The sequence below is a fragment of the Helicoverpa armigera genome, chromosome 18, assembly GCF_030705265.1.
Source record: "Helicoverpa armigera isolate CAAS_96S chromosome 18, ASM3070526v1, whole genome shotgun sequence".
NCBI lineage: Eukaryota > Metazoa > Arthropoda > Insecta > Lepidoptera > Noctuidae > Helicoverpa > Helicoverpa armigera.
Window position 1 is genome coordinate 4,636,154 of NC_087137.1, and position 24,524 is coordinate 4,660,677.

Here is a 24,524-nt window from a genome sequence, read left to right on the forward strand (position 1 = left end):
GACCAATGTTGACGTCTCGTGAAAATATTGCGTTCCTTTTAAAAAATGGTAACAAATGAGTTTATTGCAATGACTTTCCTACGAAAGCTAGCAATGATTTCAATTTTTTACATTGGCTCTTGGAATATGACACATCTGGAAGGAATGGACCCATCAAAATTTCATTATTTTAAATAAATCTGAAATAAACATTGAATTATGCCTATTTCAGAAAACAGGTTGTTTTGTGAAGTTTTGACCAAAACTCTTTTGTTTTACATTATGTTCGAGACGGTCACTTATCACAGCTCTGACAGTGGGTCTTCGGATTTATGGTTTGTTCTATTTTGTTTCCCGTGTTTCCTGTTTTGGTAAATAAAGGACCGATGTTGTAGGGCAAGATTTAATACACATCGTCAATTTGCCATTGTTGAAAGTAGAAAGCTGAATAAACTCTCGCCTTGGTTGGTAACTAATAAAGACGTTACTAAAATATTTCAGACCAAATCGTCTTCCTCAGTATCTGCGTTTGGAGCCATTCAATTAACCTACTTCAGTAGTTATCTTCTCCACATCGCATTTCACGCGATGCGCTTTATAAATCCACTATGGATTTAAACAGTTTTACTAAAGGAGATTGGGCAAGAATGTATGAAGTTTGGTCCAAATGTCCACCACGAACGAGACCTATATAATTAAATAGTCCACTTAATTTAGAGTAACTTTTACTAAGAAAGTAAAAAAAAAAACAATGCCAAAAAAAAGTTATAGGCAAAAATGTATTCTTAATTTTCGGTAGTTTTCGTATGTTATCATTATTATTTTTTATTTTATTCCACTTCCATTTCCGCACTTTATCTAAAACTAAGATGAGTAAGACACATCTGCATATAAACAGCCCATATTGTTTGCTCGATGGATGTGAGAATCACTAACTAATTGAGGCGCCAGTAGTGCTTGAATATACTCAGCGGTTCCTGGATCTAAGAAAGTTCGATGTAACTGGTGGTATCTTCTCTCTAATAATGAGCAATTCTATTTGGTCAGAAGTTACAGAAAGTAAGAAAATCGAACATCACGAAAAGTAATTGAAAAAATTAAATTGAACAAATCTATAAAATGTTTTATTTGATTTTGCTATAACTTTTTTCTGGCATTATATTTTTTTTTAACAAAAAATGTTCTATATTTAACGGGCTATCCAGCCATATAGGTCTCGTTCGTGGTGGACATTTGGACCGGAATCGCCCATTGTCCTTAGTTGTCGCTTAGCGCCTGATCTCTCTCCAGTCGTGTCAGGTTGCCGTCCCATCGAGCTATGAGAGTGAAGGAATAGGAAGGACTGATTTGTAGACCCTAGTAACTAATTTCGTTTTAAATAAATACAATGTTGTATTGTTAACCACCATGTTCTCTATTTTATTCAGGTCAAACACTTTCAATTTATCAATGGATGAAATGAATGGAATTGGACTAAATCCCTTATCGTTTGGAATGCATCCCTTATCAGCTGGAATAAATCCAAACGAGTTTCCAGTGAACATAAAAATGGAACCTCATGAAAACTTTTATATAAAACAGGAACCCTACCAACATTTTCAAATAAAACAGGAACCTCCTGATGAATTTCATCAATGGACGCCAAACCCCTGGAATAATCAATTAAAAATGGAATGTGATATGGGTAATTTGGTTCCGATAAAACAAGAAATTCCCCATAAGTTTCAAATAAAACAAGAACTAGGAAATCCAGTGTCTTTAAAATTGGAAGTTGCCGAAAATAAACCAATTCGACGTACGCAATCGGTTACCTCAACCTACACAGAAGCTTCTAGGTATGTGTGATATATATTTTTTTAAATTTCGTAATTTTGTTGTCTAGACACTGCATTGGTAACTTTTGTAACAAAATCATATAGTTATGAATTATTGAACTCAGGGTATGGATTAGAAGGAATACCATTTAATTCACATGTTCTTTTCCGAACGTATCCTTTTATTACAATAGTAATTAATTAATATTTGTACTGAATTATTTTTACTATAAATGTTTGGGTATCAGTTTGCTATTTTGATGCTGAAATTCGGATATTTTACGTTGTTGGTGGTCGAGACGCAGAGACGGAACCCCTAAAAAACCTATGTCAATGTGTCAATGTCAGTGTGAGCCTTTCTCTGTCGAGTGTCAAATAAATGTCAAATTCAACATAACCAATATTTTTTCGAAAATACAAAACACCGTTCAGATGAAACAATTATTTGTTAATTTTAATGTGAACTGATGGAATTCTGGTTTCTATCTTGATGTCATAAAACAATGATGTCGTGGTTTATTTAATTGAGTTTTATAAAATAATCAATCTTTCGTAATGTGTTGTAAATTTTAATAAACCCGGTGTTTTTTCGTGAGAATTCACTTATTTACGTGAAAAAATATTATTTTGACTGATTTGGCAGAATATCAGTAGTGCAGTCAATCAGGATGTCTCGTCGTGGGAATTGGAATAGAGCGTTTTACAAAAATAACAATTACAGGGGCAGACCACAAGGTTTGCGCGGTAAAAATATTGGCCTTTATTACAGAGACCTGCAAATGAAAAAAAATAAAAACAAGGATCAAGACTTCATGGTATTTAAATATTTTATTTTGTTGAAATATTGATTGAAGAAACACATATTTTTATATTGTAATAATCTGGTTCAATCATCTGCTAAAGTATAGTAACAATAAACATTTTGCATTAGTTATGGGAAGACTGCAGAGCCCTCTTTTTCTGCATCTGCATGTGAGATTGCATGAGAGACATTACTTTAAAATAATTTATGTTTATTAATTTCAGATCAATTTTGCTATTCCTCCTGGAATATTAAATAGCTTACAGAAAAACATAGAATCCATTAAAAAAATTGCCAAAGAGTGCAATATCAACATACAGCCACCAAGGCGCATGAACTTGGTTAAAATAAAACAAGAACAGCCATCTGAATATGAATGTGCAAATCAAGTTGATAATTTCGCTGTGAATAACTTTATGAAGTTACATAGAGAAACAAGTTCTTTTGAGAGACCAGGCACTTCATTCAGCAGTAATGTTGTGGAACCAATGAACCAAGAGTCGGAGACTGTCAGAGCTATTATTAAAGCTGAACCAACAAATGAAACTGAGGTAGCACAATCTAGTCATTCCAGTGATATACGAATGAGTGCTCTGCAAGGAGCAGGAGATTACAAGTATGGTTACGCAGACATTATCACTGGAACATTTGAAGAAAAACTTGAACAATGTATCTCAAAGGGTATTATTATAACCATGGAAAATTCTGCCACCCAAACTTTGAACACAACCTTCTATGAAAACTACAAAAATATGATAAACTCTAAAACTTACAAAAAGATGAAGGTGTTCAGAGAAATATTGCCAACTTACAAAAAGTCGAAGGAATTATTAGAGGTGATAAATAACAATCAAGTGGTTGTAATTAGTGGTGAGACTGGATGTGGAAAGTCTACACAGGTAAAAATTGTTTTACTTATGTAATAGCCATCACTCTTGTAATTGCAACACAATACCCAAAAAATCGGAATTTTACTAGAGAAGACATTAGGTAAATAGCATTGATAAATTGAACCCTTCTCTTCACTTGAAACGGGCACAGCAGTTAGCATTTTCTCCAGGCTGTAACACAAACATTAAATGTTTTCAATTTATTACATACTTCTAATAGAAGAATACTTAAAATACCTTCAACTTGTCAAAGTATTGATTTTCCATTTTGCTCCTTACAGATTCCACAGATAATTTTAGATGATGCAATCGTCAATAACCGAGGTTCTAAAGTCCATATACTAGTCACACAGCCGCGACGTATTGCAGCCTCTTCTTTGGCAATGAGAGTTGCTGAAGAAAGATCTGAACGTGTTGGTGAATCCATAGGATATGCTGTAAGATTGGAGACGTTAGTTCCATTAGCGTTTATTATTTAAATATGAATTTCAAAATCAACTTGTAACTTGTTATAACTTATATCCTCCGAGCCTTTTTCCCAATCATGTTGGGGTCGGCTTATAACTTATAACAGGTACTTATTTACACAAAGCTTTTAATTTAGATGCCCTAAACATCCTTTCAAACAAATGAAATTACAGATGGGTTTGAGTACAATTATTGTTATGAATGATTATGGAAAAAGCGTGCACTCTTTTCTATTTACAATTCCTTACAAAATATAGAATATATGCATTTCCACTATGTTGATTTCTAACTTTGACACAGGTGTACCCCAAGGCTCAGACATAGGCCCTTTTCTTCTTTTCTATCAAAAATTGGGGAATAGTATGCTTTCAATTCTATTAATAATTTCAGTGTGGAGCCTAGGCCGCGCGGTAGCATTAAGTTTTGTACGACGGGTATTTTACTAGCTGAGCTGGAAGTCAATCAGGGTTTGACTAACTATAGTCATGTGATACTTGATGAGGTGCACGAAAGAGACTGCCATATTGACATATCTATGTTGATGTTGAAACAGGTGAGGACATATTCTTTTTATTGAAATTATTTTATTTAGACGGAGTAATGATATGACGACTTTGTACTCTCGAACGCTAGACTTTAATTTAGACTAAAGCTGTGTACGCAGAACTCACTTACCGCACTGTGCGACCTCCTATTATAACATTTCCCCATGAATCACTGTCAGTCTTTTGACGAGAACAACATCAAAATCCGTTGAGTGATTTTTAAGTGCATAGCGGACAGATGCCGCAGAAAACTTCACCTTGTATTGAGTAACGCTTAAATCAATAATAAAATAACCAAACATTGTAATATTTCAGGTGCTCAAAAAACGCAAAGATCTCAAACTTATTCTTATGAGTGCTACAATAGATGCTGAAAAGCTGCAGTCTTATTTTGACGACTGTCCAATGATGCACATTGAAGGATTAGCTTATCCTGTACAAGATATTTATCTAGAAGATATTCTAAGCTTAATTAAGTATATCCCACCTGTAAACCAGGGTAATAACCAAAATGTTAAGATATGGCAAAGGCAGAAAATGAAGAGACAAGAAGCTGAAATGCAAAGGGATATACAGTATAAAGCTGAAATTGGTGAGATGAACTTCATGATTGTCATAGTATTTTTTTTTGTTTTATTGTTCCATTTAGTGACTACATGAAACTTACATGGTCTTAGGCTGGCTTTGTCTATGCCTACGTTGTTGGACAATTTTAGAAGCGTGGATCAAATCATTTAATAATGCATTTTTTTCTTCTTTCAGCTCCATGGCTCGAATCTATAAGAAAGAATATAAGTCGAGATGTTTATGTAGCACTTCAAGATAGCAAAATTGAGGATTTGAACATCGATCTCATTTACGAACTGTTAGTCTATATTTGTAAAGACGCGCCCGGCGCTGTGCTCATATTCCTGCCAGGAATAGGCGATATAACGAAATTGTTGAAGAAAATTAATACGAGTAATTTCTTCCCCAAGTCCCTTTATGATATCTATCCTCTTCATTCTAAGTTGCCATCTTTGGAACAACACAAAATATTCCAGCGTCCGCCAGAAAATGTGAGGAAGATAATCCTAGCAACAAATATAGCTGAAACATCTATAACTATAGATGATATTGTATATGTTATTGATTGTGGAAAAATAAAGTACAGTGGACTTAATATAGAAGACAATATCCCTACTTTACAAACTGAGTGGGTTTCTCAAGCGAATTTGCGACAGCGGTAAGCATTTAGAAACTTTTCTAATAGATTATCTAAAAGATTTCATAGGGAAAGCACGTAGGGGTAATACATTAGGGTCACCTAGATAAAGGTAGTAACATAAGGCATAAAATAAGGGAAGAGTGGGAATTTAGAGGGAGTACATAGTTAGAGTTCATACTGATACACAGGGGACAAAAAGGAATTTAAAGGGAGAATAATTAGAGAGTAGATCAAAAGAAGAAATAAGTATGTGTCGCAAATTGATTAGGGTTGTGTTGTGGGCTTGCCCACATCGCCCACTACAATAGATCCGACACTAGGAAATATCATCTAGCCTTTCTTTTTTCTACTTCCATATCTATACTAATATTATAAAGCTGAAGAGTTTGTTTGTTTGAACGCGCTAATCTCAGAAACTACTGGTCCGATTTGAAAATTTCTTTTAGTGTTAGATAGCCCATTTATCGATGAAGGCTATAGGCTACTTTTTATCCCGGTACGGGAAGTAGTTCCCACGGGATGCGGGTGAAACCGCTGGCAGAAGCTAGTTTATTATATAGGAACTCTTCCATATTTACATAACGTGCATTATTATAAATTTATTTGCACAGTCGTGGTCGCGCCGGCCGTTGCCAGCCTGGGGTATGTTACCACCTCGTAACGTCATTCCGCGCCAGCAAGCTAGCAGAGCGCCTCCTACCTGAAATACAGAGGAACTCGCTAGCTGAACCCGTGCTCGCTATCAAACGACTGCGCTTGGGCAAGGCTGTGGATGCTATGAGTATGATGCCCTCGCCACCTGCTGTTACTACAACCGAGAGGGCTGTTAAGCATTTGTTTCAGTAAGTATTTTGTATGTGTTTAGGGTTGGAGTGATTGTTTTCTGTCACATCGTCTGCCTAGCAGTTTCTCAGCTATATTGGGATCGCCCACCAACCCAACCTCGACCAGATACCCATAATAGCGGGACCCACTAATTCAACGCGTCTTACGAAAAGTTGAGAAACTCTCTATGTCTCGGACTATTCAAAGGCTGTCCCATTCATAGCCTTTTGAGTGAGCCTTTCCCCAACTATGTTGGGGTCGGCAGTCTAAGCGAATGCAGCAGATAGCAGGTATATAGCTACATCATCAGCCCCTAATCTTATTTATCCATTATTGTAATTTATCATAATATTTTTCATCTATTTTCCACTAGGATTGGAGCACTTAACAGTGAAGAAAAACTAACCCCTCTAGGCTGGCACTTAGCGCGACTACCCGTGCACCCCGCCGCCGGCAAGCTGTTGCTGTTAGGAACTATATTCGGGTGTCTCAACCGCGCGGCCAGTGTGGCGGCCGTGTGGGGCTTTAAGGACCCCTTCCAACTTGTTATTGGTGAGTTTAATTAGAATTTTCATGTACAATACCCAACAAATTACAAAATGATCGAATTAAGTATTTTGACGTTGCTAGAATATAATTTTACTTTCGGCTTATATTCTAAAGGATAATCTTAAATGACTCCCATTTTGACTCACATATTGTTCAAAAAATAGTCTAGCTGCGAGAGAGCATTGTGACTACTTCGAGAACTAATCCATAATCAGGAAGTTAAGCCATCAATGTAGCTATTGGAACTTTCAAGCACTATGTTGTAAAATTTTCAACAGATCCCATTAACTTTTAATAAAACCTTGACAATATTTTAGGCAAAGAAAAAGAAGTAGATGAAGCCAAACGCACTCTCGCTCTCGGCGAGCCAAGTGACCACGTGGCTATATCCGAAGCCATCATACAATTCGAGCAATGCCGCTCCTACCAAGAAAAACGCAACTTTGCCTACGAAAACTTCCTAGCATTCAACACTCTAGAACTTCTATGTGACATGAAGAAACAGTTTGGCGATAATCTGAAGCAGATGGGATTTTTGCAAAGGGCTGATGTTACATCCGATTGGGAGAATAGGAATATGAATAACATGAGCCTCTTCAAAGCTATCATTGCCGCTTCTTTGTATCCTAATATTGCTACTGTAGGGTAAGGTTTATAGTATTATGTTTTTGTTTTTTTCTTATTTTACTATATCTACCTATCTGTTACGGCTCTACAGCTTTAGCCGAAACATGAGTGAATTCAAAATCTTTATTCACATGAAATTGTTTGTATCTAGTTTACAAGCTTGGTTAGACTCGCTGTTTATGAAATTAAGAATTCAATAAATATTACATTTGTAGATGGCGACAATCTCACGGGCGCAATCCGCAATCCCAGCCTAGACTGAAAGTTCGTACATCTGAAGATGGGCCCATAGCCATACACCCAAGTAGTGTGATGGCGTACAAAATGCACGGGGGTCAAAGGTTCCCGATGCAACCGGCTTGCATCACGCCAGGAGCCAATTGGCTGGTCTACTGGCTCAAGCAGAGGTCATCTGACCTCTTCCTCATTGATGTCACCCTGATATACACGCTACCGTTCCTGTTTTTCGGTGAATTGGTGGTTTCTGAAGGTATGTTTAGATATTCAATTTCATTAATGAAAGAGTTTATCTTGCCTAAATATTGTTTACTTCTCTCATATAGCTATTAATTGCTCTTTCTAAAATTAAAGCTACAGTAAAAATATTTCTGTAACTGATACTGCAACTATAAAAATCTTTCTTCTAATCCCATGTGCTCTAACGGGTGCACAATATAAACATCAACTAACATTACATCATTTTTCTAGCACCGGACCCATCAGACTACTGCGTTATGATATCGAATGTCAAAGTTAACTGCAAGAAAACCACTATGGATCTTCTGTGGCAAATGCGGTCTTTATTAGACCAAGTTTTAGCTTCCAAAATTGGTGACTCAAGCAAACAAGCCACGCTTAGAAATCCCTTTGAAAATCAAGTATTTGAGTGAGTATCGCATTGTACGCACACATGCATGATGTGCGAATTTTTATATCAGGGAGGTCAGTGATGACGTCAGCAACCTTGGCTGTTGGCCTTAGTTGCGAGGCCGACCGTGAGCGAGGTTATGCTCAAGGTTTGAAGAAGGCTAGCCGTGTGGCACAAACTTTTTGGTATTTGTCATGTGACAACACTGAATTTAAATTACTTTTTTTAAACTGTAATACTGAGGTAAAATTAATGAAATATGGGCTTATCTTAACGAGCATTTGAAACGCCTATTACATACTTAAAATATTTGCTAAACGATTACACGATAAGTAGAGTCGTGATATTATTGAAAGCAATTACATAATAATCGTGTTTCGTTTGTTTTAGTGCTGTCATGGAGTTAATAACTGCTGAAGATGAACGCGCCGAGTATATCGCCGATGATGATGATTCAGAATCCGATACTTCCGAATTTTACTCCAGCAGATATTCTTGGCGACGTTGAAGATACGTTGAAGACTTTCAATTTAGTTGTTTATGATATTATAGTTGTTTTTTTTTTCTTATCCCGTATTTTTATTTGAACATGCTACCTATTTTTTTAGCTGGCTACCCTATTTTGACAGCCCTATGATAACAACTTGTTTTGATACTTTGGTTGGAAAAGTTAAACTATTTTTAATTCGATTTTTTTATTTATTTGGTTATATCTATTTTTACTACTATATTGAGACTAAAAGTCTGATATTTAATAGTCTATTAATAATAACCAAAAATGTTAGTTACCCTTCAGGTGAGGAAAGAAAAATTTAAGTTACATCAAATATTTTGTACTGGAATATTGACATGTTTTCTAATTATCCCTGATAAGTTCATTGTCTATTCATGAATAATGTTTAAACAGTCCATTAATTCAGATAAAACTGCATGATAACATTGATTTAACTTTAAGCCAATAGCCGCAAGAGGGTTGTTTAAACTTTAAATACCTATGATCTTTAAAATATTTTATTTTACAGAATAAATGTATAAGGCCTCTATTCATACATTGTCGAGCTCTTCACAACCAGTATTTAATTACAAATGAGACTAATGGAACTCGGGAAATTACTCTCAATCATGAGAAAACAAAGTTTGTATCTGTACTAAAATTATAATATGTAATAGGAATTATTTAAGAATTGAAATTATGTTTTACTGTGAATTATTTTTGTGTAGAAACTCTCTGTCTCTGGATATGATGAACAGCCTAATAGAAGCGATTAATTTGAATAAGGACGACAAATCTTTGAGGGCTATAGTGTTAAGTGCCAAAGGGAATGTATTTTCGGCAGGTCATAATTTAAAAGAATTGGTAAGTTATAGAAAAGAAGGCGTACCTACCTCGTACCATAGGTATTACCTCGATGTAAAAAAACTAGAATGATACGATGTGAAATCAATTAAGAGTTGAGATCAATTAAGTACCTACTACTTACTTAATTTGAAATGTTTGAGTACTGTGGCTCTGAAAATTCTAACTTTTGGTCATACTAGTTTCAGTAATTTTAAGTCTTACGCATAGGTACTTATGTACTTAGGTAATAGGTACTACCTACTGATGTTATCTATATTCTATAAATATGTTCAGAAATTGAAAAGATTATAATAATTATAAGATGAACGTAATAACAGCAACTGTAACGGATGATTTTAATTTATAGCAATCTAATACCGGCGTAGATCAACACAGACTGATATTTAGCAAAGCAAGCGAGCTAATGAAGTCCGTTATACAAAGTCCCGTTCCTGTTATCGCTAAGGTATATAACGTATTTGTATTAATTATTTGTTGCTCTCATTAATATCGTTAACACCATGAGTATGGTGCCTCTCACTACACCTCTTACGGTTCATAACCGTGAACATGGCAGTACTTTAGCATTGGTGTGTTGCGGGTTCGATTCAAGTACGACTTAAATTCATGGGATTGTATACTTGTTTGTTAACGCACCCCTTTCAAGCGATTGAACTATACAGCTAAGCTACTGCATAAGATTATATTGTTTATAGTTGCGCACAGTTGATTATGATAAAAATCGCTTAATCCACCATAGCGTGAAAGAGAGCAATCATTTAAGAAAATTGCTTTGTGCTAACTTTTAAAAATTAATCTGTAATTTCCGTTATAATCCACACTATTAATATTAACACAGACCATCAGATTCCTAAATGTTCCCCTGTTCATATGAATTCTGCTGTCATCGTCGCTTCGTTAACGCAAACAAGGTGCTATTAAATTAACGTTAATGAAAAATAAAAACAATCGTGGTAGTCATAACACTTATTGACCTATTTGTACTTGGTAGGTGAATGGCTTCGCGACGGCAGCAGGGTGTCAGCTAGTCGCAACTTGCGATATGGTTGTATGTTCAGACACAAGCAAATTCTCCACACCTGGGTAAATAATATGCAGATACATTTTAATCATATTGACGGAATACATTTATTATTTCGTACTTTTTAAATTAACGCATTTCAGAGCCAACTTTGGCATATTCTGTTCAACGCCAGGCATAGCTGTTGGAAGGTGTGTTCCAAAATCCAGAGCTACGTATATGCTATTTACAGGTTTGTTTTTTAATTCTATAGGTACAAATGAAATAGTAACACACAGTATACTCTTTTTGGACTTCGCCACAGTCGGGTAAAAGTTATCGAGGCAGTAAGTCGTAGCGCGTTATCAGTGTAATTTTACGCCTTAATTGTGCAACGTTAGCCGAGTAGGGTAAACTAATAACTAATCTAAAAGCCAGCACGTTGGTACCACCACGTCGTATGAATATTTAACTCTATATATCTGTACCTCTTCACAACCGTTAGCTACTATGTGTAGTGAGAACTCTATCGACACAAGACTCGTTTCGGCTCACTGAATCAGAAAAGATATCAATTTTGCAATTATTGCCTAAAATCTTTCAGGTGAACCAATAACCGCTCAAGAGGCTTACGAAAGTGGACTTGTCACAAAAGTAGTACCAGCGAGTGAACTTGATAATGAAGTTAATAAAATCATTGAGAAAATTAAGCATAAGAGCCGAAGCGTCATTGCTCTTGGCAAAGAATTCTATTACAAACAAATTGACCTAAGTTTAATGGAAGCTTATAAACTAGGAGAAGATATTATGGTCAAGAACATCAATTCAAATGATGGACAAGAAGGCATTAAGAGTTTTGTTGAGAAACGAAAAGCAATTTGGAGCCACGAGTAGCTGTTATCGCGTATGTTCAAGAACAACACAAATTACTTACGAATAATGTGTATTTTATCTATATAAATTTTCGTGTTACTTACTGATAAAGACTGTTGCTTTCATATCACAATGAAATTACATTATTTGTATTTGTGTAAAAGGAGACTACCTGGTCAAGGCAATATGTAGGTACAACATTCATAAATGTGACAGTATGTGCCAAATGGATATAATGATGTGTTCATAAATTAAAAGCCAATTTTTATTTACACCTAACCTTTATTTGCCACTATCATAATATACTTTAACAAACCGCAAAGCATAAATTATAATGTTAAAGCATACAACATGACATGACACAGGACATTAAAATATTTTTGGCCGATACATCTTACATTATTTACATATTGTAATATTTAACTTTAATCAATCAAGATGGATCACATAACGTGTTATGTTAGTATCTGTATTATTATTCAGTGCACACATATTTCACAAATACAAAAACTTGTAATAATAAACTTATTCACTAAAGGAAAATTTTAAAAAGTTAATGATAAATACATCTAAAGTTAATATAAAGAATAATAATTTACGTTAGATACTCTGCTAGATCCTCCAAAGTAAATGATTCATTATTGTCAGCACTGCATAGTTGTTGTGCATTAGTTAATACTTATGTTGAGAATAACCAGAACAAAATAATATTATTTTCCGTTCAGAATATATTAAAACGAACCAAATATTTTCAATGATTTACACTTGTTAAATTTAGTTTAAGACATATTATACCGAACATTACAAATACTACATTATTGCATTTTACATTTAAATATTATGAGAACATGATCAACATTTCTCTTTAGTACTTTCATATTATCAAGAAAAAAAAAGAATTATGTGAAATTTGCTGAAGGACAATATAGGAAACTGATTAAACTATGAATGATTAATATAGATAGACCATTATATATCTATGTGGGGCCATTTTCACAATATCATTTATATGGCTAGCCAAATAATAAATAACTGCTTCAGCAAAACATTGTGAAAAGAGCCTAGTAGTATTAAAAAGACATTTGTATAATTACATAGAAATTTTCATAGTCTTTTAGGTTTTTGTAGAATGAACAACAACAACCACAAGATGAAAGTTGTCAGTCATTACGGGAATGTTTGTAGTCTGTTCCCAGTGACCGTAAGCCAAATTGATTCTCACTTCTTTGCTAGCTCATTGGAGAGCCAGTCTAGTCCCTCGTACAGGCCCTGCCCTTGTGTCGCACACGTAGCCTGGATGTACCACTGTCAAACAAATGTTCAAGTTAGTCATGAAATAAGGAACATATTTATGTCTGTTTTTAAAACAATTTCAAGAGAACTTAATCTATTATTTAAACATAACTTTAATATCAACTATAACTATTCAAACAATATTTTGATAACCTAATAGAATGTTCTAGACTACTTACACGGCGGTTTCTCAAATTATTAAGGTTGAGGGCATTCGTAAGTTCAGCTGCAGTCATAGCATTGGGCATATCTTGCTTGTTGGCAAACACGAGGATCACAGCATCCCTTAGTTCATCTTCCTTTAGCTGAAATCAGTGGCACAGAAGTAAATCTAGAAGCAATATACGTTTATAATTTATGTACATTACGCGCAAGACAGTTGAATTTCTATTATTTTATAATTAGCGACATGAAAAAGGTTTAAGATGTCAATAGACAGCTTTAATTTCAAAGATAGAAATGATGATGAAATTTCAAAATAAGGTTCCAACCAGAAGCAATGTTGAGGACTGGCAATCAACCAAATTCAAACTGATTGTTTAAAACTAAGACTTGAAACAGGATAAGTGCCCATTACATTGTTAATAGCTTGTACATAGGTGATAAGAATAATAGTGTGTGATTACCATATTAGCCAACTCATTTTCGGCTTCTGCTATTCTCTTTGTGTCGCTAGAGTCTACGACGAAGATAAGGCCCTGCGTGTTCTGGTAGTAGTGACGCCACAGTGGCCTGATCTTGTCCTGACCGCCGACGTCCCACACAGTAAAGCTGATGTTTTTGTATTCTACTGTCTCTACGTTAAATCCGATCGTCGGTATTGTGGTCACTATCTCTCCCAACTTAAGCTTATAAAGTATAGTTGTTTTTCCAGCGGCATCCAGTCCAACTGCAACAGTGACGTTTATATAAGTAAGGCAAGAAAACAAAATAACATGAAAACAATGTCGACAGCGTAAAAATGCAAAAATTCAACGCAATCTTCGACCGATGAGCTGTCATGTCACTTACCCATAAGGATACGCATTTGTTTTTTGCCGAAGAGCTTAGTAAAAACACTTGATATTGTCAAACCCATTGTAGATTTCGGTTTTAGATATCAGTACCAACTAATTAAATAACTAAATTCGTAACTTTGAAACGAAAAACACAAATTCTGGGGAAATAAAAATTGATGACCATACGCACGTCAACGTTTCCAATTTTTTTTTTTCCAGTTAGTGACGTTACCGCTTCTTTTTATTGCGTTTAGTTTTCACCTTATAGCCGACAACTTGTGATTAGAAAAATAGTTGGGTAAACAAACTATTGTACAATCCTTTGTATACCGAAGTACTTGATAGACTTGTTCTTGGTACTTGAACTAAATAAAAAAGATAATGGTGAATCGTCAGTTTAAATAATGCTGCGCTTGCTTGCGCTTTAGCGCTTGCTCGGTACTTGTAGCCGCAGTCGCTTCATAATTGGATTTAGTCAGGCAGAAGCAAAACTTTTTCGTATTTAGGAATACGCATTATTTATACCTACTTAGAATTTTAATTTCCTAAATGATACTTCACTTTCACTTGATTTTATTAGTTGCTAAATATATAATTAAGTTCATTATGAGTGGAATAAGGAATAAGGCTTTTATCAAAAAAGTGTCTATGGTTTCTATGTGACGTAGAATTTGACATTCCCTGTTTGACATTTTATATTTGACATAACCAACCAATAGGAATCCAAATAGAGTTTTGCTGTCATGCGTCGTCATAGAAACGATTTATTTTAGAAACTTTTCATTTTTTTGGCCGGAATCGACATGGAGATTTACGAAGGTGAGTTTTTAAAATGGTTTTTCCATCTCATTTAAAATTTTCCAACATACCCGGGTGTGTAAGTTTAGCGTTATTATTCAATTATATGTTAAAACAAGAACAGGTTCTGAGCGAAGGACCTCTTAGTGAATTCTGTTATGATGACTTGACGCTCCTTACATTCCACAAGGCAAATAATAATTCCTTCAGCGTTATTTTATTAAAATCCCGAATCTTCTCGAAGGTGGGATATAATATAAGTGTTTGAAATCCCTTCCAAATGTATTACATTAAACCGTCCGCCCTTCTAAATATATTTACGTGAGATTCGCCTCCGGCTTTGAGATTCCAAGCGAAGCCTTCGTTTCTTTTCTAGATCTATTTTAATTAATATCCAAATAGCAACGATTAAACGAAATATATAAGACCAAATCAAATGAATAGAAGTGAGGAACGAAAAGTCCATATTTCTATGGTCTAACTGCTCGAGCCTTCGAAGTTATCAGACACTATCTATTCTAAGGATCTCTCAGACTTATTACCACTGTTTGTTAGAGCTTTATCGGCAGCATAAACTGCTAACCACACACCGCAAGTTTTTGCAGCACTCAGTCAGCAAATCAAGTTCACCTTGCAAGCTACACGAAGTTCTAAATTGTTGTCGTTATTAATTACGAAACGCGATATCCGGGGGCTTCTGACTAAAAAGTGAGAATATAAAATTGACAGTTACATCAGTTATTAATGCTGTTGCAGTTTCAAGCACATTCGCTTCCATATTTCGTAAAGCTTTGCTGACGAACTTTCATTTTGAAACATGTAGAGTCAGAAAATAGAATCGACGCCGGCGAAAGTGTAGTTAGGTAATTCAGCCAATAACTGGCAATTAACACTAGATCAGCACTAGATATAATATGAAGGGGAAAACAAAGAAACTTGCGTCATTAGGGCTTTGCATCCGAGTTTGCATCTTTGTTTACCGACATCACCTAGCACAGAGTTCTCTCGACATCAATTTAATCAACGCAGCAGTAACTTGTCCAGCACTTCGATTCCCTCGATTCAATTGTGTTCAATTACGTAATCTTTTAAAATAGCCATAGATAATTTTTTAACATAACAATACATAACACCTTACCTACATGATGGCAGATCGAGTTGCTTTAGCATTTCTAATCGCCGTGGAATAAACCTACATTGTTCTCGTTGAGTATAAGGTGAACAACACGAATATGGCTAGTCCAGTCAGTGTTTCGTACTTGGTCTCTATGGGCAGTAAATATGCAATGGCGCGCAATAGGCCACATTACGTCATGTTTGTGTACACCGATCGGGCTTAAACATCTCTAATTAAACACTGTTTTGTCGTTTGTCTGCCAAGTTTTACTCCTTGTAATGAGTCTCCAAGAGGTGATCTTATTAGATACGTCTTAAGTATCAAAATATGGTTGTCATTACGATCAGCCTTGCTTAGTATTGGTTTTGCGGTCAATTCTAGTTCTACTTTGAAAGTATAGGATTTCAATTTCAAATTAATTACGACTACGATTTAATAAGCAGGAAGGCATGTCAGCAGACTTAGTTATTTTTTCATCTCATGTGTCAGACGAAATAAGTTCCAATTTCCGTTAGGATATTAAATTACATGATTGTGCAACAAAATACCCATGTAAGATGGTAGAGTTTGCAACAAAATGACGGAATTGTACGTACGTATATCGAGCTGACAATTATCTTCAGCAGAATTCACGTCCCCCAGGTCAGGCGACACCTGAAGATACCTCATATACTTACACTTTTTCGGAAATAATTAGTGTTTGTCGCAGAATTTCAGCAGTTACTTAGTCGTCTTTTATTTCCATAGTAGGCACAACAAAGGACTTAAGTGCTTATTATGCATAGTTCTTAATGGTGGTCGGTCGTAATTGCAAACCACGGGTGCTGATCGCGTGTACAACTTGTATAAGTAGTGTTTTATAATACAATATGATTGCTTACGTTATTTTTACGTAACTTACGAATATTGAGAGTCCTAGATTCTTACGAAAACGAAAATATTGCATTTTACACAGTTTTATCGTTTGTCTTTTTAGTTGTAGAGGATAGATCTTAAAGATTTATAGATATGAGTTAAAAACCAATATCTGCAGCTTTTCCATTAGGCTAAAAAACAGTAGGAAAATCTTAGACAAGAGCCAGACATCTTTCTTTGAACATAAATCTCACTGATCTAGTGTCATGTTTTAAATTCGCAAAAACGTCTTCCTTTCTCCGTGAGAACAGAATTCATGCACAATGCATGTCTTATTATTTTAATACTACATCTTCGTAGACACTATAATTATCATAGGATTGCCCATATTATTATTTGTCGAACTTTTCACCTTTCGGGGCCATCATTCTTTTACAAAATTAGTCTAATATCTAAAGGAAATAGTACCATTTCATAACGCTTAGTCTATGTGAGAAACGAATGCTTTTGTAAAAAAATATGCCAACAGCACTAACTCCTAATAATTTTACGGATAGTACTATTAAATAGTAATTCTTCTTCTTCTTCGCGAGTCGATGGCAAACTTAAATTTTTGAGGCCCAATATTTCGCTACGCATACGGCATGGTCAGTAGCTTTATAGAGGTCCTCCACTATGCAGCTGTGGGGGCATAGTGGGCAGCATAAAAGGTGCCGCATGGTTTGTGGTATGGCACCACACCCGCAGCTATTGTCGTCAGTGTAGCCCCACTTACATAGGTTTTCCCTGCACCTGCCTACCTGTGCACGTAGCCTGTTAAGAGACTTCCATACAGGCCACGGTTGGTCGTAACCTGGTGGAAGTCGTTCCACGGGTGGAAGGAAGTCAGGCAGAGCAAGTTCTCCCCATTGTTCGATGCGGGTCTTAGGAGCATCTTTAACTGGGGCCACACTGGCGAGGAAACTGTTCCTGCTTTTTAGTCGGCTGCGCGGTGGTTTAGCGCCATGTAGCGGATGACGTTGGTCCGTTTCTTGGCGCATTTTTTCCAGGGAGGCAGCCACGTTCCTGCGTACCGCTGGGGGTGCAATTCCGGCGAGTGGATAAAGCATTTGAACCGGTGTTGGTTTGAGACAGCCTGTTATTAGTCTACACGTCTCATTAAGAGCTACATCCACCCCCTTTGTGTGCGTGGAGCGACCCCAAACCGGGCAAGCATATTCACCGGCAGAAAAACATAATGCTAATCCAGTGGTACGCAGGACATTCGGGGCAGCGCCCCATTTGGAGGTGGTTAGACGTCGCAGGAGGTTATTACGGCTGAACACTTTCTTCCTGACGTTCTCGCAGTTGGCCTTATACGTCAGTGACCTATCTAAGGTAACACCTAGGTACTTTGGGCAGTCAGTGTGCGTGATGCGTACGCCTCTCCAAACGACGTCTAATTTGCGGTTAGCCATACGGTTGCGCAGGTGATAGGCGCAGGACTGTGTCTTAGCAGGATTCGGTTTCAGGGCGTTTTCCCTGTAATAGATGTCCAGGTCTTCAAGGGCAGCAGAGAGGCAGGTCTCGACCACTTCAAACGATTTTGCCTGCGCTGCCAGTGCCAGGTCGTCGGCATAGATAAAACTGGTTGTATTAGGTGGTTGTGGCTGATCGTTTGTGTAGATGTTGAATAGGGTGGGGGCTAGGACACTGCCTTGGGGCAAACCGTTTCTGAGCTTCCGCCACCTACTTTGTCCAGATTGTAAGTGGACTTGGAATCTCCGGTTGTGGAGAAGTTCTCCTCTAAATAGTAATGGTAGACAGTTATTATTTTCATTATATTCTTAAAATTGACATGATTATCTCCAAGAAATGAAAGTTCTTCGAAATATCAACATCGCCGTGCAAAATGTTCATACTTACAGAATATTATTTATTTGATGTACCAGCCATAACTTGATAAATTGGTGTTAAATGGTGCATGAACCTGTTTCGCCTTCTATTTATGACAATTAACAAGTTTGTCTCGGTTCGTTTTATTGTAAAAGAGTAAATAGGCAAGGTTTTCCTGATCATCATTCAAGCTCGTTATATGTTTGAGGGCAAACGTTTCAATGCTATCATGATTAAACTTAGAGTTCATATAACTGAGTTTACTGAGAGAATATATGTATCTTGATATCTTCCTTACAGTATGGAAAATTCTTCTAAAACTTTTCGAATCACTTAACAAACTTTTATCATAAAAGGATGAAGAGCTTCGGAATGCTTAGAAAAACTAATTGATTCCGAAATGGATTGCAGTGTGCAAACAATATATGTACCTACTGACTGATTTTGTTATGACTGTGGAAATTCTTCAAACTTCGACATATTCGTAGTTATATAGATTGGGATAAAATATATTTTATGACATAAACTATAGTTTATGTAAATCAGGTTTATGTAAATAATGTAACGTCATAAGGGTGGAAGATTTTCGAATATACAAACGTACGAATATCCTCATTATTAGCAAGTAATTGTGTAGCCAGGTAGATAAGCCAACTCCCACGTACTATATAGAAAACAATTTCTAACAGTAAAATAAACTGTAATCTAAATTGAGTTAAATTTTTCGATCAATACATTTTATCGTCGATCATTTACCGCGTTTTATTAGGGTTCCGTAGCCAAAATGGCAAAAACGGAACCCTTATAGTTTCGTCATGTCCGTCTGTCCGTCTGTCCGTCTGTCCGTCTGTCACAGCCGATTTACTCGGAAACTATAAGTACTACAGTGATGAAATTTGATGGGAATATGTGTTGTATGAACCGCTACAAAAATATGACACTAAATAGTAAAAAAAAGAATTGGGGGTGGGGCCCCCCATACATGTAACTGAGGGATGAAATTTTTTTTTTCGATGTACATACCCGTGTGGGGTATCAATGGAAAGGTCTTTTAAAATGATATAAAGTTTTCTAAAAAACATTTTTCTTAAAGTGAACGGTTTTTGAGATATCAGCTCTCAAAGTCGTAAAAAGTATGTCCCCCCCCCTCTATTTTTATAACTACGGGGTATAAAATTCTAAAAAAAATAGAGGTGATGCATGCTAATTAACTCTTTCAACGATTTTTGGTTTGATCAAAGTATCTCTTATAGTTTTTGAGATAGGTTGATTTAACTGTAATTTACGGAACCCTTCGTGCACGAGTCCGACTCGCACTTGGCCGGTTTTTTTTTTCATAATCTCACAAATATCATCTAGCTTTGTCTTTGTACAGACGGAACAACTTTCAATTTACTTTCCTATTTTATGCTTTACACTGTAGCATTCAAAACGATTTCATACTTCTGTCAAATTAAAGACTGTGTAGATCTCTATCAAAGTGTTTAGTTAGCCCACCATCAATGGTTGTAGATTGCGTAAATGTTACAATACGTTTTCAAACCAGATTTAGGCTTAGTCATGGTTTGTGAAAATATATCGACAATGGACCGAATTTCATTACTCACAAGTGAAAGTGATACAATCAGACTAATCTCTAAATTCATAATCTGTGGTATTGAATGAGATCATATTGTCACTAATAACCTAATCGGATAAAAAGCCAAAGGCGTAAGACACGCGCGAACAACAAATATTTTTATATGTGGGCTCCATGGCGCTCGCCCACTCTAAAGCAGAGTCGATCAGCTTTTTGTATTGTGGTCATCGTTCTTTAATGTACCGAAGGTCGTGATACTCGTTTTGAGTGGCTATAAACATATTGCATTCATATCACAATCAAAAGAAAACTCGTTTAAAAGTATGAGAGTTAATTTATGATCTGTCTGTTGACATTAAACACATGTGCTGCCAATGTATAATGCAGATTTACTCTGAGCTATTGATATTTATTGTTATGATTCGTGGACTAATTTCGCCATCTGTGTGCAGATGAGTCTCAATCATTTGCATTTAAGCAAAAGCGATTGAGTCCAGACTCCAACGCGAGTGCTAGCAATTGAAAAAGTCTCTCATCGTTCCACTAATAAATAGTGCAATGACATCGCAATAGCTCTTATCAAATATTATTTAATTATAGCTAGAGTACTTCCTTTTCAAATGTTGGCGGAATAAATAAATTGCAAGAATACAGGAAAGAAAAGCAATCGGTAGCAGAAACCCGAAATATTTCTCAAATATCATGAAATGGTTTAAATTACTGATCTATAATTTCCATGAATATTTTAAATAAGCCTGATAAGGTTTCTAGCAAAGAGGTTCATACCCACTATTCCTAAAAATCGAGCTTGCGGTCTACTTTACGCAAATAAAAGCAAATCGATGTCGATCAATAGGAAATTAGCATCATCAATCATGCATTCCCTTCTTATGACCGACATTCCCTTCCGTGAACCGTATCTACATATACTCATTCTTTAATACTTAGAAGTAGGTACTTATTTTTATAGCCACTTAATGTAATGTGAAAATATCAAATCAAGGTTACATTTTCCATGATGTCGTGGAAAAATCTTATCTATGTGGCGCTGGAAGTTTGTATATCATCAATCTGATGGAAATGGCTGTGAAATTAGCTTGTCATGTCATGTATTTTGAGTACACCTGAAATGTAGATTTCTGCTTTCGTCTATTTTCCAGAGTAATGTAACCAAATGGTATGCCGATAGTTGCATAAAAGAACACATTTTGATCATTTATTATTCAGAATTTATCTAAAGGTGTGTGGGTTTTACAAGCAACGACTTCTAAGTCAGCAAATATTTAAAATATTACTTGTGCTTGTAACATAGTCGACAGACGGTCTAGTCAGGCTACCTCAGTTGACATCTCATTCACGTAACATTTTGAAGTTAAATAAATGCATTTGCCGACTCTTGCCATGTTTCGATCTCTAATCGAATATTTATTGCAGCAAATACAATGCAGCTTATATATCGCAAATAGAAGTCACGTCTTAACCATTACCAGCATGTTTGCGAGTCATCTGTACACGAAAGCATGATAAACTTAACGTGTATCTATTTCTCTTTGTCAGGCAATTTGTTCAGATGAGACCATTTCGTTTCAACGGCCACTTTCCTCGTCGATAAAGATTTTTATAACGAACTTAAATACCTTAGAGCTACAGTTTACGAAATAAACGCTGCTTTAATTTTCTTATAAAAACATCAGCCCACACACATTTTCGGACACCTGTTGCATTGACTATATGCGAGTAAATTAATTCTGTTACGACATCATTCGTGTTAACTTTGCCATGCCCTTCAATATGAGCTCAGCTTGTATCGTTATATCTGCCAACATTGACACTTAACTTATATCTAAGCTCCATCCTGTCCAGATAGTCGTATAAAGTATTACATTCGATGCAGCTAACCTTGGGATATGTAAATATCAGTGACTTGTTAACTTATTAAGTGTATATTGTTTACTACATTTACAAATCCTATAGGTAAACATTGTGTAGTAGTAAACCAACTGCTCTTTCTGATATACTGCATATCAATAGAGACAATATTTTCGTTCTTTGTCAAAACGGGATATTCTTATGCGTGTTTTAGTTTTCTTGACATACATAATTGTAGGCTGCCTATTTATGCTATGTACGCTATTTATGGTTAAAAACTGTATTTCTTAGCTAACTTTATTGCCAAGTTTAGCATTTTATCCGTTGAATTCCTCTGCCTACGTATTTAATAAAATTCTCTGTGACATTTACCGTTATGTGTCCAAGCATGATCGTATCTCAGTTTAAAATTGTACATTCATATTATGTTACACGTCCGAATGGCTTGATTCACTCGGTTGCAGACTTGCCTGATGTCTAATATATGTAATAAAATCTCTAGGATTGGACTTTTCAATACTTGATTTATACAAGCCAAAGAGACTGTAATTTTTACATGTAAATCACGCAAAAAATTTTATACACCTCTTATAAGTTATGACTTAAGAGATAACAAGATTGTTAATTGATGTCTGATGCATTTAGGAACTGGTATCTTGTATCTTGCTTTCTAATTTTTAACCCCCGACGCAAAAACGACGGGGTGTTATAAGTTTGACGTGTCTGTGTGTGTGTGTGTGTGTGTGTGTGTGTGTGTATGTGGCATCGTAGCTCCCAAACGGATGATCCGATTGTAATGCGGTTTTTTTTGTTTAAAAGGTATGTCAGTCGGGAGTGTTCTTAGCTATGTTTGGTGGAAATCGGTTCAGGTCTTCAAGGTCATCAGCTCGTTTGCTAGATGTGATAGGAATGTTACACGCTCTGTTTACTTGCAAGTGTATGTGGGATCTGAAATTTGAAACACTAATGTCTTTTGGAACCACTGAGCTGGTCTGCTGTTAGGGCACGAAGGTAGGAGACGTAACCCTGAACTGCCTTTTAGTAAACCCATCGAGTTTGGGCTCGTTGAATTTGTCTTGACGAGTTCTCTTCATGTTTCTGATTGACGAGAACCTAATGCTGGAAATGGGATGTGGCGGATGAAACCCTGAAATGCCGAAATGAAACGGATAAACCGATTTATATTTTTGCTGAAAATCTAGAATGTCCAAAGGTTAATCTTTATTGTTTTTCAGTTTGTGCAATTCTCCCAGAGCCAGTTTGTCATGAGGATTGTTAAACAGCTTCCTTTGGCCGAGATCGCATATAGCGACCCCATCTTAAGATAAAATAAATTAAATGAAAGAAGGAAAAATTAAGGAGCTCCTTTAAAAAGCATGAAATAAAATTAAATTATAAAGGACGATGGGCGTTTTGGTACCCTGTCCAACAGTGTTGATTCTAGTACCATTGCGTAGGTCTTGGCAAGGCAAAAAATGTTTACTATGACGACTAGTCCCAAATCCTTGTCCATTTCGCGTGACATCGACTAATAGAATGCATAATGTTCATAAATCATCAACGTAGATGTAGTTCTTAAATCCAACTGTATCGAATAAAAACTGGTAAAGTAACAAAAAAACTAGAATTTGGCCTTTTTAGAATGTTTGCCTGCCGATTGATTTGAAAAAAGACTGTGCAAACCTTTGCAGTTCACGCAGAACTAGCTGATGTATTTGGTGAAAGTTTTTCAGTCTTTACAATCAATTGAGGTTGAAAAGTCAGGAGACGATGTTTACATAGTACATATTACGACTCAATCTTGTTCGTCAAGACGTGCTGAGATAATGATGGATTTCTTCTTAAAAAAAGATGAATATAAATGTTTTGAGCTTTCGTCAAATTAGATGACGATTGTGTTTCCGTAGTATGACTCCATAGACTATTACAACCTTTAGATTATAATAGAGTGTATCTCAAACAATGTAAGATGTCTGTTAACTGAGTTTAAAATTATTACACTGACGACATAATATGCCTCTTAATGAATTTTCATATATGGATGACATACTTGTATGTCGATTCAATTTTTATCGTTACTCGGATCGGACAGCTAATTGAGGCAAGCCCCATAGTTTTTATTATTCTTCACGTTAATACCTTTCTAATGATATATCATACGTTACTGTTGGAGCGGGTACCAAATCCCATACAAAGTGCCCATTGTCCTTTAAAAAAACCCCCGACCCAAAAAAAGTATGCAATAATTATGACAAAAGGTTAAAAACGCTAAACCCTATAAAAAGCAAAAAATAACTTTTAACACTACGTAAACTAAATTTTGACGTGTCGGG

The 24,524-nt window shown here is 35.9% G+C and overlaps 4 protein-coding genes across 4 annotated transcripts in view; 3 read left to right on the forward strand and 1 right to left on the reverse strand.

Annotated features, from left to right (window-relative positions):
- Nucleotides 1-235: 235 nt before the first annotated feature.
- On the forward strand, nt 236-9,082 carry LOC110375378 (ATP-dependent DNA/RNA helicase DHX36). Its single transcript, XM_049849807.2, has 14 exons — nt 236-314; nt 1,407-1,814; nt 2,437-2,608; nt 2,820-3,494; nt 3,767-3,936; nt 4,344-4,506; nt 4,814-5,090; nt 5,261-5,723; nt 6,317-6,547; nt 6,904-7,082; nt 7,397-7,724; nt 7,922-8,196; nt 8,415-8,592; nt 8,965-9,082. The coding sequence occupies exons 1-14, from the start codon at nt 262-264 to the stop codon at nt 9,080-9,082; spliced, it is 3,690 nt and encodes a 1,229-aa protein (XP_049705764.2). The 5' UTR covers nt 236-261.
- Nucleotides 9,083-9,211: 129 nt separating this feature from the next.
- LOC110375403 (enoyl-CoA hydratase domain-containing protein 3, mitochondrial) lies at nt 9,212-12,079 on the forward strand. The gene is made up of 7 exons (XM_021333488.3): nt 9,212-9,370; nt 9,597-9,709; nt 9,796-9,931; nt 10,281-10,379; nt 10,926-11,017; nt 11,099-11,187; nt 11,539-12,079. The coding sequence occupies exons 1-7, from the start codon at nt 9,353-9,355 to the stop codon at nt 11,826-11,828; spliced, it is 837 nt and encodes a 278-aa protein (XP_021189163.3). The 5' UTR covers nt 9,212-9,352; the 3' UTR covers nt 11,829-12,079.
- A 474-nt stretch (nt 12,080-12,553) lies between these two features.
- On the reverse strand, nt 12,554-14,322 carry LOC110375404 (ADP-ribosylation factor 2). Its single transcript, XM_021333489.3, has 4 exons — nt 14,112-14,322; nt 13,727-13,989; nt 13,280-13,405; nt 12,554-13,112 (listed from the first exon to the last, which is right to left on the reverse strand). The coding sequence occupies exons 1-4, from the start codon at nt 14,176-14,178 to the stop codon at nt 13,026-13,028; spliced, it is 543 nt and encodes a 180-aa protein (XP_021189164.1). The 5' UTR covers nt 14,179-14,322; the 3' UTR covers nt 12,554-13,025.
- A 435-nt stretch (nt 14,323-14,757) lies between these two features.
- The window catches only part of LOC110375414 (putative uncharacterized protein DDB_G0282133), a 30,168-nt gene continuing 20,401 nt past the window's right edge, over nt 14,758-24,524 (forward strand). The window contains exon 1 of the mRNA XM_021333504.3: nt 14,758-14,917. Within this exon, the coding sequence (XP_021189179.2) occupies nt 14,902-14,917 (16 nt within the window). The 5' untranslated portion in view covers nt 14,758-14,901. The remainder of the gene's footprint in view (nt 14,918-24,524) is intronic.